Below are 17,053 nucleotides of genomic sequence, written 5' to 3'. Positions count from 1 at the left end.
GTTCGAACCAAAGATTTTGAGTTGAGTACCGGTATATAAGCTATCAAAGTTTTTGCTTAGACCTAGTTGTGTAGGTATACAGCTAATTTTATGCCTTGGTTATTAGGCAATGGAATTTACAAGGTGCTCTAAGGTTAAGAGTCAGCCTACGGTACTTATGTGAAAAAGTGACTTGTTAAAGGCGGTAATTTTTGAAACATTTGTGTGAGTAAAACATGTGTCTCGCTCTCAATTCCTTCTCACTGCACAATCGGCTGCACTTACAGCTGAACGCTGAGGGCATCACATCCAGCAAGAAGATCGGCTGCCAAGAAACAAATATTTGTTTTGATTTTTGAATATAGCTATCTGGTTAACAGTACACCTAAGTCTACGTTTTGTTGCAGCATTAACTCATTTAAACTCAACGCCATTTTGCTTTGGAATATTTCTGCATTGCTAAAGATAAGACGATAAAGTCATTAAAGCGTTTACTACTAGGAAGATTGTTACAACTTTTTTATTTTCTACTGTATAGAACTTCTAAAATATTTCAAGAAAGAGGATCTGTTATCGATAGGTGCATCGTCAGCAGATCATTTCAAAATAGTTGCAAAATTTCCAAATATCTTGTCATGTTTTTTTTTCAAACATGTAGATTGTAGATGTTATAGGCTTATATAAACAAAAAGAAAAATGTAAGCTATTGCTGAAAATGTTTTTTTGCTTTTTAATTTACTTTATTAGCCATCTCTGAAACAGCAAAGAAGGTTTCCACACTAATTTTGTGCATTGGTTCTTTTATTGTATCATCTAAGTTCTTATCGTTAAATATTCTCCTTTTTTTCTCCTAACTGGTGTATACTCAAATGATAAAACAATTCCAGTGTTTTGATAACTTCAGTAGCATCAAATTTATTGATCAGATCTGAATTTCTCATGAAAATTTGAAATATAGCCTTTCACCTCATTGTACATGCCTTTAACTCAACATCACTTTTCTGAAACATTTTACATGTAAAGTTTAGTTTAAAACCAGTTAAGATGATTTGGTTGACCTCAGGCAATTGGTTTTACAAAGTAGATCGTAGGTCAAAAAAGGTTGGGCTGGGCACCCCTGCTAATGAGACAAAGGAGGTTTTTCAAACTTTAAATAAAACTACCAATGTTGCAAATGCTCCTGCAAATAATCAAGAGCATTTAACGGAATCTACCGTTTTTACTATCAAATGAGATTTGCTTATATTTTTAAATTGTTTCGTGTCTTAAAATTTCAACGCATTTATATATAATTTGTTTGAACAATATTTTTATTAGTCTACTGCCAATGTTGCTAATTGAAGCAAAATTTGGTGTGGAATGTCAGGGATAAAGATGGCAGGCTACTGTTATTTTTGTTAAAATTTTAATGTTTATATATATATTATTATATATTAAAATTTTTAAGTTATTTTGGCAGCCGATTGTAGCATCGAATAGACAGCGATAGACACGTGTTTCGCCCATGAGGCTGGGCTCATCAGTATCGCACCGTATTCTTGCCACTTGAGTAATCGACCGCCGCTTTACCAGTCAGTTTAACTCTTATCTTTGTGGAAAGAAAGAGCCAACAAAACCAGCAGGTGCCTGGGGTGGGTTATGTGAAGAAAGGCGTTCTTCCCGGCTATCAGCACAAGGCTGATTACTCACTAGCACAGCGAGCAGCAGTAACGCTTCGCTAACCAGAACGGTGTAGCTTCCACGCTAGCCATAAAGACCTCCAATTAAACGTTTAAGTTATTTTGGCAGCCGATTGTAGCATCGAATAGACAGCGATAGACACGTGTTTCGCCCATGAGGCTGGGCTCATCAGTATCGCACCGTATTCTTGCCACTTGAGTAATCGACCGCCGCTTTACCAGTCAGTTTAACTCTTATCTTTGTGGAAAGAAAGAGCCAACAAAACCAGCAGGTGCCTGGGGTGGGTTATGTGAAGAAAGGCGTTCTTCCCGGCTATCAGCACAAGGCTGATTACTCACTAGCACAGCGAGCAGCAGTAACGCTTCGCTAACCAGAACGGTGTAGCTTCCACGCTAGCCATAAAGACCTCCAATTAAACGTTTAAGTTATTTTGGCAGCCGATTGTAGCATCGAATAGACAGCGATAGACACGTGTTTCGCCCATGAGGCTGGGCTCATCAGTATCGCACCGTATTCTTGCCACTTGAGTAATCGACCGCCGCTTTACCAGTCAGTTTAACTCTTATCTTTGTGGAAAGAAAGAGCCAACAAAACCAGCAGGTGCCTGGGGTGGGTTATGTGAAGAAAGGCGTTCTTCCCGGCTATCAGCACAAGGCTGATTACTCACTAGCACAGCGAGCAGCAGTAACGCTTCGCTAACCAGAACGGTGTAGCTTCCACGCTAGCCATAAAGACCTCCAATTAAACGTTTAAGTTATTTTGGCAGCCGATTGTAGCATCGAATAGACAGCGATAGACACGTGTTTCGCCCATGAGGCTGGGCTCATCAGTATCGCACCGTATTCTTGCCACTTGAGTAATCGACCGCCGCTTTACCAGTCAGTTTAACTCTTATCTTTGTGGAAAGAAAGAGCCAACAAAACCAGCAGGTGCCTGGGGTGGGTTATGTGAAGAAAGGCGTTCTTCCCGGCTATCAGCACAAGGCTGATTACTCACTAGCACAGCGAGCAGCAGTAACGCTTCGCTAACCAGAACGGTGTAGCTTCCACGCTAGCCATAAAGACCTCCAATTAAACGTTTAAGTTATTTTGGCAGCCGATTGTAGCATCGAATAGACAGCGATAGACACGTGTTTCGCCCATGAGGCTGGGCTCATCAGTATCGCACCGTATTCTTGCCACTTGAGTAATCGACCGCCGCTTTACCAGTCAGTTTAACTCTTATCTTTGTGGAAAGAAAGAGCCAACAAAACCAGCAGGTGCCTGGGGTGGGTTATGTGAAAAAAGGCGTTCTTCCCGGCTATCAGCACAAGGCTGATTACTCACTAGCACAGCGAGCAGCAGTAACGCTTCGCTAACCAGAACGGTGTAGCTTCCACGCTAGCCATAAAGACCTCCAATTAAACGTTTAAGTTATTTTGGCAGCCGATTGTAGCATCGAATAGACAGCGATAGACACGTGTTTCGCCCATGAGGCTGGGCTCGTCAGTATCGCACCGTATTCTTGCCACTTGAGTAATCGACCGCCGCTTTACCAGTCAGTTTAACTCTTATCTTTGTGGAAAGAAAGAGCCAACAAAACCAGCAGGTGCCTGGGGTGGGTTATGTGAAGAAAGGCGTTCTTCCCGGCTATCAGCACAAGGCTGATTACTCACAGTGAGTAATCAGCCTTGTGCTGATAGCCGGGAAGAACGCCTTTCTTCACATAACCCACCCCAGGCACCTGCTGGTTTTGTTGGCTCTTTCTTTCCACAAAGATAAGAGTTAAACTGACTGGTAAAGCGGCGGTCGATTACTCAAGTGGCAAGAATACGGTGCGATACTGATGAGCCCAGCCTCATGGGCGAAACACGTGTCTATCGCTGTCTATTCGATGCTACAATCGGCTGCCAAAATAACTTAAACGTTTAATTGGAGGTCTTTATGGCTAGCGTGGAAGCTACACCGTTCTGGTTAGCGAAGCGTTACTGCTGCTCGCTGTGCTAGTGAGTAATCAGCCTTGTGCTGATAGCCGGGAAGAACGCCTTTCTTCACATAACCCACCCCAGGCACCTGCTGGTTTTGTTGGCTCTTTCTTTCCACAAAGATAAGAGTTAAACTGACTGGTAAAGCGGCGGTCGATTACTCAAGTGGCAAGAATACGGTGCGATACTGATGAGCCCAGCCTCATGGGCGAAACACGTGTCTATCGCTGTCTATTCGATGCTACAATCGGCTGCCAAAATAACTTAAACGTTTAATTGGAGGTCTTTATGGCTAGCGTGGAAGCTACACCGTTCTGGTTAGCGAAGCGTTACTGCTGCTCGCTGTGCTAGTGAGTAATCAGCCTTGTGCTGATAGCCGGGAAGAACGCCTTTCTTCACATAACCCACCCCAGGCACCTGCTGGTTTTGTTGGCTCTTTCTTTCCACAAAGATAAGAGTTAAACTGACTGGTAAAGTGGCGGTCGATTACTCAAGTGGCAAGAATACGGTGCGATACTGATGAGCCCAGCCTCATGGGCGAAACACGTGTCTATCGCTGTCTATTCGATGCTACAATCGGCTGCCAAAATAACTTAAACGTTTAATTGGAGGTCTTTATGGCTAGCGTGGAAGCTACACCGTTCTGGTTAGCGAAGCGTTACTGCTGCTCGCTGTGCTAGTGAGTAATCAGCCTTGTGCTGATAGCCGGGAAGAACGCCTTTCTTCACATAACCCACCCCAGGCACCTGCTGGTTTTGTTGGCTCTTTCTTTCCACAAAGATAAGAGTTAAACTGACTGGTAAAGCGGCGGTCGATTACTCAAGTGGCAAGAATACGGTGCGATACTGATGAGCCCAGCCTCATGGGCGAAACACGTGTCTATCGCTGTCTATTCGATGCTACAATCGGCTGCCAAAATAACTTAAACGTTTAATTGGAGGTCTTTATGGCTAGCGTGGAAGCTACACCGTTCTGGTTAGCGAAGCGTTACTGCTGCTCGCTGTGCTAGTGAGTAATCAGCCTTGTGCTGATAGCCGGGAAGAACGCCTTTCTTCACATAACCCACCCCAGGCACCTGCTGGTTTTGTTGGCTCTTTCTTTCCACAAAGATAAGAGTTAAACTGACTGGTAAAGCGGCGGTCGATTACTCAAGTGGCAAGAATACGGTGCGATACTGACGAGCCCAGCCTCATGGGCGAAACACGTGTCTATCGCTGTCTATTCGATGCTACAATCGGCTGCCAAAATAACTTAAACGTTTAATTGGAGGTCTTTATGGCTAGCGTGGAAGCTACACCGTTCTGGTTAGCGAAGCGTTACTGCTGCTCGCTGTGCTAGTGAGTAATCAGCCTTGTGCTGATAGCCGGGAAGAACGCCTTTCTTCACATAACCCACCCCAGGCACCTGCTGGTTTTGTTGGCTCTTTCTTTCCACAAAGATAAGAGTTAAACTGACTGGTAAAGCGGCGGTCGATTACTCAAGTGGCAAGAATACGGTGCGATACTGATGAGCCCAGCCTCATGGGCGAAACACGTGTCTATCGCTGTCTATTCGATGCTACAATCGGCTGCCAAAATAACTTAAACGTTTAATTGGAGGTCTTTATGGCTAGCGTGGAAGCTACACCGTTCTGGTTAGCGAAGCGTTACTGCTGCTCGCTGTGCTAGTGAGTAATCAGCCTTGTGCTGATAGCCGGGAAGAACGCCTTTCTTCACATATATTAAAATGTTAAAAAAAGTTGAGAAATGTGTTGTTGACCTATTTGAAAAAGCGTCTGGGCAAGCAAAACTATTTCTGCTCGCTTTGGTTGTGTTGAAGGTGTGGCATTGTGGCAAAGGTATTTCTCAAATCCTAGACTACACGATTAGTACTTTGAAACAGCCAAATACAGTATTATATATATAATATTAGGGGTGTTCAATTTCGAGTATTTGAATATTCGAAATTCAATTTGTTTTCAATTTCCGAATTTCGATTTCGAATATCACAACAATTCACCAAACTGCAAAATGATATTTTATTGAAAGAAACGACATGAAAATTCGCTAGAAAACACGAAAAAAAGCCATGAAAATTTGCAAAAAAAGAACACAAAATAACGTCTACAGCTCCAGGCCCATGTTAGTGTTTATGAACACAAGCTGATCGACATGGTCACACGTCAGTCGGGATCTCAGCTTCGTGAAGGTCAGGCCAGTTTTTGAAAACGATCGCTCCGCTGGAGCCGAGGTCGCTGGGATCCCAAACACTTCAAGTTCATTTTCACAGCGAGCGATTCACTGCCGCGACATTTCACTGCAGAGTGCAGAGGTTTCAACTCGAAAGCGACATCGAGCATGTTTGCAAGCGCATAAAACTAAACGCACGCTCCGTCTACGTAGCAAATTATGTTGTTTTTGGGTGCATTCAACATCTGATGACATTGAATCGACACAAAATGGTAGATTTTTGCTGTCCCAGGCAACAAAATCAGTCATTTTTACATTGATTCAACGTCTGCAGACATTAAATCAATGTAAAAATGACAGATTTTGTTGTCTGGTGTTGGATTGTAGCATCGCAACTCGTTCATAGTGATTGATGATTATTTATCGCGAAGCTATTACGATTTGCATTCAAAAATGTTTTCCTGCTGCCGATCGCTAGTTCATCTATTGTTTTATGTATCAATATTCAATACAGCATAAAAAGTTGCCCCCACACAAAAATATGCGTGGGAGCCTGGCACTCACGCAGGCCCACAGCCAGCCAGGGGGGCCTCGCTTCCCCTGAAAAAAATTTCGTCCCCCCTCGGCAAAATCTCAACATTCTCAAGCAACAGCTACAATTATAATGATTTTGCCCATTTAAATTTTTTTGGCCCCCCCCCTAAAAAAAGTTTCCCCCCCTTGCTCTGCGGTCTGGCTATGGCCCTGCCCTCACGGCTTAGGCGCCTATAGATTCAGTAAAAAATGGATAAAACTGCAAGAAAGCTCAGCCTACACTTTCTGCTATTGCACAACCTAGCTATCTTCATTCTTGAGAGAAATTTGGCATTAAAAATGCCAACCTGGCATCCCTGGCCGTTGGACCCGCGAAAACGGGTGATAGTCACGTGATCGACGATGCACATGCGTCGAAGTCTTTTTTCGCTTGTGAAATGCGACAAGACAGATTTCGTGCCACTCGCGTTACTTTCAACCGCGTTCAGCCGAAAGGGCTACTATAATTTCGAATATGTCCGATACGAAAAACGAATTTCGAATATCACCTTAATCGAAATCGAAAATCGAAATTGAACACCCCTATATAATATAATATAAAACAATGAAAACTATTAATACTACAAAAAGTGCTCAATGCTAAGCTAAAAGGTAAAGCAGAGCGAATTAAATCAATTATATAGTTATTACTATATTTGATGTATAATTATATATATATGTAAACTTTTGCATCTATGCATAGAAAACAAAGAGGGTATTTAAAGCCAGCTTTTCTTCAGTGTTGAGTCAGCAAAAGAAGAAAAAAAAAGTTATGCTAAGTGTTTGGAGATCATAGCCTCAGAGGCCATGTCTGTCTACCATATGAGGTAAATATAGCCACTGCATTTGCAGAAAGCATTTTATCAATGTCTATTTTTAACCTAAAATTGGTTATTGCTTTGATGCCATTTTCATATTGTGTCTAGTTCATGCTTATGATGTTTAAAGTGCCTCTGACAGGAAAATAAATTCGCTAAATTTACCTAAGATACCAAAAAGATGACACTAACAAACTTTTCTGACCAGCAAATCGTAAAAAATATCAACAGGCTACTAAGTTACACGCTTGCAAACTTTCGTTGACATCGGCGAATCTGGCACTCATTCAATTGCGAAAATAAAAACGGCAACACCGCTGTGGCGTCACAGTAAGCGGGAAAGATACATTCTTTCTCTGTGATGACTTGGTAAAGTATGGTACGGCTACTGCAAAATGTGAATGTGTAGGGTTCTGTTGATCTAAAGCATGTGCAAATTAAGAATTACCGAAATGAAAAAGTGAACTTATTATTACTATCAGGTTTCGATCAAATAGGTTGAGTTTACTTTTATCAAACAGCATCTCAATTCAATTGAAATTGCAGTTTCATAGGGCTACAATTTTCATACTTTTTTATTTGTCCTAATCTGGCTATAGCCATTTGCAGTGTAACAACAGTATTTCACAAACAGCACCTTTGATTTATGGTTGAAGCAATGCCTACAAATTGCTGTTTATGTGACATTGTCAGTGACAAAGACCGTGTGCTTTCTTTTCCCACTTTCCCACAAAACAAGGTACTGAGAAGAAAATGATCAAAGTTTTCTTCAAGTGTTCGAAAGTGAGATGGGCCATACAAAACTAGTCGTATATGTTCACTTCACTGAAGATGATTTTGTTAGTACCACTAAAGTAAAAATGCCTACAGGCATGTGTTGGAGTGTATACTACAAGGTGATGCTCTCGGAAGCAACAATCGGATTGTGATGCCGTCATGCATTGTTTGGCAAATCCGAAACAATTTTCCAGATCCAGATGGCCGTTACACAGGATTTCAATGGGCAGCTGAAGGCACATTATGAGAGAGAGAGAGAACTTTTATTTATTTTTGAACAGTGATGATGAATTAAATATGAATGATGATTCGCACGATTTCTTCATTTTTCACTTAAAGTATATTTTAGTTTTTGTAGGAACGTATCCAGTACAGTTTTATTAAACTGCAAAAAACAATAAATCTTCGAAAAAAGCAACCGCTTGTACCAATTCCGACCAAACTGTGATCCACCAATTACATCTAGAAAGCGTTGGTTTCATCCGTTGCTAACGACGTCCACTTAGGATGACGTAATACCACCAAAGTCGTCCCAGAGCAGTGAAATATGGAGTTTCGCCTGTGGTGGCGCTGCGGAGCAGTTGTTTGATTAAATTACGCCCTAACCAGTCGAGCTAAGAGGTTAAGATTAAAAAGTTCGCTAAGTGTAATTCTGCGCTAGGAAATGCTTTAAAAAGTTACTATACTTAGATCCCACCTGTCAGGGGCACTTTAAACAACCTTACGTTCCATAAAAATATACTTGAGCATGTGATGTCATGTTTGAATGATGTCAGGTAATTACAGCTTCAGAGGCTAGTTACCATATATTACCTGTCCTTGAGTATATGATAGCTATAGTTTCTGGAACAATACTTTTAATAGGCTACTGTAGTAACCTTATTTTAAGGAGCGTAAATCAATGAAAACTTCAAGTTTTACAGCCTAGTATTGTAATGTTTACTGGTGTGATTCTATTTTCATCATATCATGATTTGTTTGTGCAGATACAATGCTTGTTGTAGAGTTACAGATATTATTGACTGATGTATTTCTAGATATCGATAAGATTTACAATGTGACGTTGCAAATTTGAAATCAATAATAATTTTATCTGCACTATCAAAAATGGCCGAGTTTCTAACAGTGCTTTTGTTGTCATTTGTAATGTTTTTTGGATGCATATTGGCTGGTTGGATACCACTTGCCTTTACTTTGTCAGCGGTAGGTAACTTCGCATGAAACAAATTCAAGGTTTAAAGGTTTAATTTTTCATAATAGTGTTGCAAGTTGTTATTTATTTTTATTGCTTCTGTAATACAATGCTGGCAGACATGTCCATGATGCAAACTTCGGTTTTACTCCCCTGGTGCAAGCTAGTTTGCCTCATTTTTCATCTTTAGTAATATCTCTTAGGTTGCATTTATCCATCTGAACATCTGTAGTTGATGTAGCACTTTTTCAACGTAAAAAGTTAGGAATATTAAGCGTGTTAAAGGAAATCAGCTACATTCATGTCTGTTTCATAACACATTAGCAATTGTGCTGTCTTGTAGCATATTGTGCTTTTAACGTCTGATAGGAAAGCAATGTTGATGCAATCATCTGTTGGAGAATAGTTGTATTTACAAATTTGTATGTGTTTTCAGAGAAAAATTCAGCTTTTTTCTCTGTTTGGTGCGGGATTATTGGTTGGTACTGCACTGGCGGTTATTATACCCGAAGGAGTAGACACGATGTATGATCAGCGTTCTCTACATGTTTCAGATATAGACCAGTCAGAAGGTATATTTGGAAATGGAAGTATTTCTTTCTTGTTTGGTTTTTAAAATACAATAGAGTTTTAACTTGCTAGTTGCATCTGTGTTGAACTTTACGGATTTTGTAATACAGTGGATCTTTATCAATGTGCAGTTAATGCAATTTATTCATAAAACATGGGGGTTTAAAGTTATAGAGGTTGATTTGCCTGTTTAAGATTTACGTATTGATCTTTTCAGAAATCAAGGATGCAGATGAATTTGAACTTGCCATGCTTTCAACAGAAGTTAAGAATTTACAACTTGAGTTTAAAGGTACTTTAGGCATTATTATGTATATATATGTTTTTGTCTGGATTTGTAATATATATTGACGAAATAACAAACAAATTGTGTTGTTCGAATTCACAAAAACATCACAAGACAACAACAATTTTTTTAATTTTATTATTGTTGTTGAGTGTTGATGGATTGGATGTTACCTCCTTGCATCAGCCACACATGAACTAATATGCAAATAATCGCGGGACCTTCAAGTTCAATCCTTGTTGCTTAATCTCTGTTACTTTTCTTTCTGTCAATCCAGTTGCTATTTGTCTCGTCAGGTGAATGTTTTATTAGCCCGCGTCAAACTTAATAAACCCCCGGTGTCATTTGGTTGACAAATAAAGACGACATCAATCAACAGTTACATAAATCATGGCAGTATATCAGTTTTCTGAAGTGCTGTTGTGAGATTTAATTAAAAAGTTTTGACTGTTACGAGTGTTACGTTGCTTTTCGTGTCATTCAAATGTTGTCTTCAGATACAGGAACACCAAAAACCCACACTGAGGGCCCTCATAAAGCAATCGGTCTGGCATTGCTTTTGGGGTTTGTTTTTATGTTGCTTGTCGATCAGATCGGAGGTACCAATCACTCTCATGCACCAGATAATATCCGATTAGGTAAGACAACTTCCGCGTTAACAGTTTCTCCTGAACGGTGTGACAAAATATGAAATTGGAAAGCCAGGAATGTGATCTTGATATAGAGGCTTTCCTACTCAGTATTAACTTGCTTTGTTTCTAACGAAGTTTCAATGCATTGTAAAATAACAAAAAAAAGCTTGCAATTGCACGATAATTGAAAGCCTCATAGCCTTTATTGAGTCGTCTGGCTGCGTTGAATAATAATCTGACAAGTCATATTGTTTACTGAACAAAAAAATATATCAGAACGCTTTCGGTTCGCAGCATTAAACCGGTTTGACCAGAAATTTATGATTTTTACTGCCTCGAAACTACCCGGAGATAAGCTCGTCTCTTAAACTCTTCTGTTCGAAGATGAACTTAATCAAAGTAAAGTGGGCACTTCACGATCACAAGCTGACCAAAGGTCGAAAAGCCACACAGCAACCATTGGGCTTGTGGTTCACGCTGCTGCTGATGGTATCGCACTGGGAGCCGCAGCCAGCACAGAAAGACAAGATCTACAGATTATTGTATTTTTGGCCATTATGCTTCATAAAGTAAGTTTTGATTCATGCTGAAACGACGTTGGTAAAGCCCATAAAATAGCACGAGTTAGAGAATTGACACTGAGGCACTACACACACTAGTGTAGTAGTTTCTAGCAAAGCGCAAGGTTTCAACTTTCATCGCAGAGAGCTCCTGCTTTCGCAACTTAACCTGGTGTGTTTGAAGATTGGTCTCCATTTTGAAAAATCCAGACTTTTTGGTTATTTAGAAAACTTTAAGTATTCATCTGTTGACGTTGCTATCCATTTTTTTCTTAGTTTTATAGAGGTGCGCACCTAGTTTAAATATTATGCGAAGATGGATGCAAATATGAAGCTTTTTGAAACCAGTTCTTCGATTATTACGCTGGTCTACGATTTTTGCTGTATGAACTTTGAAAACTGATTTAGAGTAATTTTGAGGTGCTGAATCCGTACCTGACCTCAGATTCATCCTATCGCGTCAGGTTTGTGAGATATGATAACAATAAATTTTTACTTTTGTCAGAAGTGAAAGATTTGACGTTGCGTTTATTTCACATACACATTGTGCTATATCCAGAAATCCAGGCCATGTGGTGCATAAATGGCTGAAATACACCCACAAACTACAATTTTGATACCAATTTGTTTTTGAAGCAACATTATTAACAAAGCAAAGCAGTAATTACAAGCTAAAAGTATAACTGACCCCCCCCGTCAATGTTTTGCATAAAATCACGAAGACTTAAGAAGGACTGTGACACTGCTTGTTCAGTAACCTTATTTAAGCTATTTTGGCCTGTCTAACACTAACCTTTCGCTATAGCACTACATGTGTTGGTGGTAAACGAAACGCAAAATCGTCCACTTTAGTTTTTCAACAGACCAAACAAAACTGAACTGGTTCATCGCCACGGCTCTCTTGCAATGATTTATGTTTCTAGGCTCCTGCTGCGTTTGGTCTTGTATCATTTTTGGTCCATGAAGGCTTAGAAGCAAGAAAAGTAAAGAGACACTTGTTGATGTTTGCATTAGCTGCCCCCATTTTAACAATTATTACCTATTCCTTTCTAAATCAGGTTGGTAAGATGTAGCTGGTGTCGTGTTATTGTTTATTGGTGTTGTGACACAGCGAAATTTAATGTTGTTCCTGTGTCAAGCATAATAAATAGCCTAACAAACATATCTAAGCCATGCAGTTTAGAAATCTAACATGCATCAAAGGTCGTAACGAAAATTTTAGTTCAAATTTAAGATTCCATTTCACCTTCTCTTCCTCACCAGCTATTTTCGAATAGAATTTTGTCATGTCATGCACTGGCCATGCGTTTGCTCTTCCTGCTTGAACAAATTGACCCCTTCATTGGTAAAATTGATCTCCGGTTGACAACCTTCGTTCTTGAGGCTTTTAGGACTGGGAGTCTATTCTTTGACCACTCCAAATTGATGATATTTTTCCTGACTACACAGAAACGCTGCTGAGAGCAGCCAGTCTATTCTACGACGTCGATTTTTGTGACGTACGACGTCGTACTGAGAGTGAGACGTCGATTTTTCCAGTCATAAGTCCTTCAACGTTGAGCTGGATGATGTTGGGACTTCTGGTTTCATTCTTTGGGGCCGAGGATTTATCTTTTACCACCCTAGAGATACCCTGATATGTTTATACTCGTCATTGAAGACACACAGATGATGTTTTATTCATGAAAGGCCAAGATAACTTATGTATATATTCCATTGTTTTTCAGGACGATAAACAAGCCTTAACTGATGTCAATGCTACTGGAGTCGCCATGCTCTTTTCAGCCGGAACATTTCTTTATGTTGCTACTGTCCATGTACTGCCAGAACTGTCGCATGCAAGCAACGGGAACAAACGATTAAGTCTTTGCGAAGTTGCTGTGCTGGTTGCAGGGAGTTTGTTGCCTTTATTTTTGAACATCAGTCACAGCCATGGCTGATGGGCTATCGCATTTTCAATTGATTTTTACGTATTGTGCAATGTCAGCAGTAATTTAGATTATTTATAGGTAGCTCAGTGAAGTTCTCCAATTAGGCAGACTGAGATGGCTTGGTCACGTTGAGCGCAGCTCAAGCTGGATCTCACAGGTCAGATGTGTCAACATCGCAGCACAGCGGGGTCAAGGTAGACCAAAACTTTCTTGGGAAGAACTTGTAAAACGTGACCTTGTAGCCCTGAACATGGACTCTGCCAACCCAATAAATCGCGAAGTGTGGAGGAGAAGACTTCGTTCTTGACAGACAGACAGGCCACACCCTCGACATGAGGATTAATTCATGGCCTGTATAATCTAAATTGGTTGATGATGATGATGATGAGCTGTAGGCTCAGGCTGGGCAATTTTGTTATCAATTGAACGATACCGTATCTGAACACTATAGCCAAATACTGTGGCACCTTAACCAACATCGAAAGGTTTTCAATCACTTTCACAGTCTACGGCTTCTAGGTCTTGTATAGATTCTGTAACGAAGTCTTGCAGCAATTTTGTAATGCTTACGTTACTGCACTTAAGTGCTTTTTGAATAGCTTTTAGGTTTTGGAAAAGCTTCATGAGCTCGATGTGTTCGAAACAGTTTTTCTTATTTTAAATAAAAATATTCTCGTACTTCTTAATTATAATTTTTCAGAGTGTCAGGTAGCGGATATCCGCAACAGAATGTGCGAATACATGTAGTTGTAATGCTATGACGTCATGGTGTGTTGCATTTGTTTTCAAAATATTTTTTGCTTTCACTTGTTTGAAGTACACTGCGGCAGATGTTGAGTTTATGAATCACTTTATTCTTTGTCGAGAACGTTGCTTTTTTGCTCTGTGAGAGTTAGTTCAATTGCTTCACCACGCTATTTTCATCCTCCCCTTCACTATCTGAATCTTTGGTTACCTTTACAACGATTACCTTCCCTCCATGTGAGCGTAATATGGTGCTTAAACAGTGAACATCTTCCAATATAAAATATGGTGGTTCATAGGCAAGAAGTTCATTTCATTTTCAGTCTATTTTTCAAACGATTGGTGTCAACCATGGCGACCTACAGTATATATATAACCATTTGTTCAATATTTTACTTGGCATTTGACATTACAGTAGTTCATTTCCCGTATATTGTGATTTTATTTGTTACTTTTTGAAAGCTTGTATTGACGCGTGGAATAGAATGCATTGTGCTCTTACATGCTGTATTTTCATTGCAATGATGTGTTAGTACAGTGCCAACAACTAGTTGTCTACAAGTCCTCATGAAGAAGACTGACTTGTCAGAACAGACGTTGATTCGACGTCAATGTTCGACACGAAGATTGCTTCTTGTCCACTCAATGCAAACCGTACACGAAAAATACACTATGGTATTTAGAAGAGGATTTGTAACATAATTGCCAATGCTTGCCAGTGTGCTTATTCAATATTCATTCATCTTCGTAAGCTTTTCAAATCATTCCTCTGCCGTTTTTTGATTCACTGGTCAACACGAAATTCGATGCCTAGGATTTCAGACTTATTCTGGAATATATTTGGGCGCTGATTCCAGTATAACGTATTTAGTTTTTTAGTGTTTGAGATATGGTAACTTTTATTAACTGAGATGAGATGTTAACCTTTGTTTACGTATCAAGTAGGTATCTGAAACACGTGACCAGAATTTTTTAACATTTTTAGGGTATTTTATTTTCAGATCGTCGAAGTAATTCTACTTCATTGAATACTTCCTCGAGTATGCAGAATCAGGGCGGTTTTTGCGGGTTCCCACAGTAATCAGCTATCACTGCTGCATCCCAACTTCTCTAGTAGCCTAGTACCTCTCTTCCACTACTCTGATATCATGGTAAAACCCTTCGCCTTGTTAATCACGATGGTTAATTATTTTAAAGTATTTATTGCAAATGTAACCGCACAGCAAACAACAACTTAAGGAATTAAATGTTATGTATGACCAGATCACCAAGACGATGACATGACAACATCCAGGCACGAACCGAACGCAATTTGGCGACACTGGGCGAGCTAGTTCAAAACCGTGACTCATGGAGGCAGATGACCTGTGTTCAGAGATGGGCAAGATCATTGGTGATCTTGAAGATCAAGATCACCAAACTATGTGATCTTGAAGATCAAGATCACTTTTTAAGTACTTGAAAAAAAAAAGAAAGTTTTTGATCAATGACGTTGCAAAAAATAATTACTATTAGCAACCTGGGTAAAGGTATATAGTTGGTATTGCTAACTTTTACTTTTAACTACTCGATCGCTGGCCTAAGAATTGTAATAAGTTAGTGACTTGCTATTTGGCCTATCAATTGTTGACGTAGTTGAGCCATTCCATTATAATACAACAAATCAATGCAACCACTAGGTTTCAGAATAAAATGGTTCAAACATATGTTGTAGCCCTCAAAAATTGAAGTCCATCAAAAAAAAATTTCAAAATCGGACAAGCGGTTACCGAGTTAGAGACTTTTGAATTTTTGGACTGTCACTAGGTGGCGCACTCTTCTGTGTAACCAATTTTTGATTTTAGAGGCTATGCTCAAGCTAGAACGATGGTTGAAGTGTCTATTCCACCATTTTTGAGGATGCAGAATCCAAAAATGGCATTGTTTTTGGTCTAAATCAATTATTTTAGGAGTTATTGGACTTTTTCAAGTTTTTGGGCAAACCCCGAAAACCCCATGTGGGAAACGAGATACAAGAAAAAAAAAAACTTTTGTATGGTTGTTCATGAACCATATTAACTATTGATAAAGTAATATAAGATGACAGTTCTATCCTTTTCTTTTTATTGCATTGCAAAGTTGTTCTCGAAAAAAAGTTGCTCCATAGGTTTCCTTTATCTCCAACCGAAAGGTATTGCTTGGCTACCAATTTTCTCAATATTAGTTCAAAATTCAAATATTTTAGAGTTATTGACTATCATAAAAGAGAACCACTTTCACTCATCATCGGTCAAATATTTCACTGATGTGTTAAGCTTTTTACACTTCTCAGCATACTTGAACACTTACAATAAGTTCTGAAAAATATCAAAGCATAACAAATTTAGCCTATGCGCAAGGCCTTTCTAAACTTAAGTTGAAACTATATGAGAATAGAAAATGGCTGGCAACACAACAAACTAATATTATACACCTTTGCACCAACACTGAATGTAACATGTTTATATTATGACATTAAAGCACCATTGCTAAATTGCTCAGATCTCACAATCAATTAAGATGCTTTGTAATTTGCATTTGGTTAATCATCTTTGACTCCAGGTAGTAAGTAGACCAGTAAATAACAATTAGGCACACTGGCACTTATTTAAAAACTTTTTTATGCATGGATATGATACTCTTAGACTATTTTGCAATTTACTTTCATTACAAATGTCTCCAATAAATATAAAAAGTGAGCCAATTTTACTGTTACCGGTATGATCTATGATCCAAGACTCTGGAGTGCAAAATGATTATCCCTACCATACCAGAAGAAATCAATTTACCAGTTCACACAAATTATGACAATATCAGCTATTAGGTGAAGTGCTTTTGCCCTTTTGGAGGAAAGGATCATGAGCTGCCGGTATGAGATTTCAACATTTACTATCATTGGGTAGAACTGTAATCAGTGATTGCAATCAACATGAAACGATAAATTATTTTAAGTTTAGTACCGGTACTGGTATATATATCATCGATATTACAGTACTAGAAACCTCAGACTATTTCACCCCATATAGATTCAATTTGAATTGGCTTACTCAGGTTCATTTAATTATTTGTTACTATCAAAACATTGGTATTGGTAACTGGAGATGCCATAAAAACGATACGGTTTCATGAGCTACCGGCATTACTCCCGTAATATTTGTATGA

General features: G+C 39.4%; 1 protein-coding gene across 1 annotated transcript; it reads left to right on the top strand.

The window, feature by feature from the left end:
* Window positions 1–8,984: 8,984 nt before the first annotated feature.
* On the top strand, window positions 8,985–14,549 carry LOC145774128 (zinc transporter ZIP9-B-like). Its single transcript, XM_082585286.1, has 7 exons — window positions 8,985–9,161; window positions 9,587–9,722; window positions 9,938–10,012; window positions 10,504–10,644; window positions 11,023–11,207; window positions 12,122–12,256; window positions 12,926–14,549. Exons 1-7 carry the CDS (start codon window positions 9,066–9,068, stop codon window positions 13,136–13,138), a joined length of 981 nt encoding a protein of 326 aa, XP_082441412.1. The 5' UTR covers window positions 8,985–9,065; the 3' UTR covers window positions 13,139–14,549.
* The last annotated feature ends 2,504 nt before the right edge of the window (window positions 14,550–17,053 follow it).

Source organism: Aplidium turbinatum, chromosome 7, assembly GCF_918807975.1.
Source record: "Aplidium turbinatum chromosome 7, kaAplTurb1.1, whole genome shotgun sequence".
In the NCBI taxonomy this organism is placed as follows: domain Eukaryota; kingdom Metazoa; phylum Chordata; class Ascidiacea; order Aplousobranchia; family Polyclinidae; genus Aplidium; species Aplidium turbinatum.
Note: the sequence above shows the minus strand (reverse complement) of the source record. Positions and strands in the feature narration are given on the sequence as shown.

Bases quoted from the DNA above. Each gene is read 5' to 3' on its own strand.
- LOC145774128 (XM_082585286.1), top strand. From the start codon at position 9,066: ATGGCCGAGTTTCTAACAGTGCTTTTGTTGTCATTTGTAATGTTTTTT. The intron at 9,162-9,586 runs GTAGGTAACTTC...ATGTGTTTTCAG, and splicing joins TTGCCTTTACTTTGTCAGCG to AGAAAAATTCAGCTTTTTTC. The intron at 9,723-9,937 runs GTATATTTGGAA...TGATCTTTTCAG, and splicing joins AGATATAGACCAGTCAGAAG to AAATCAAGGATGCAGATGAA.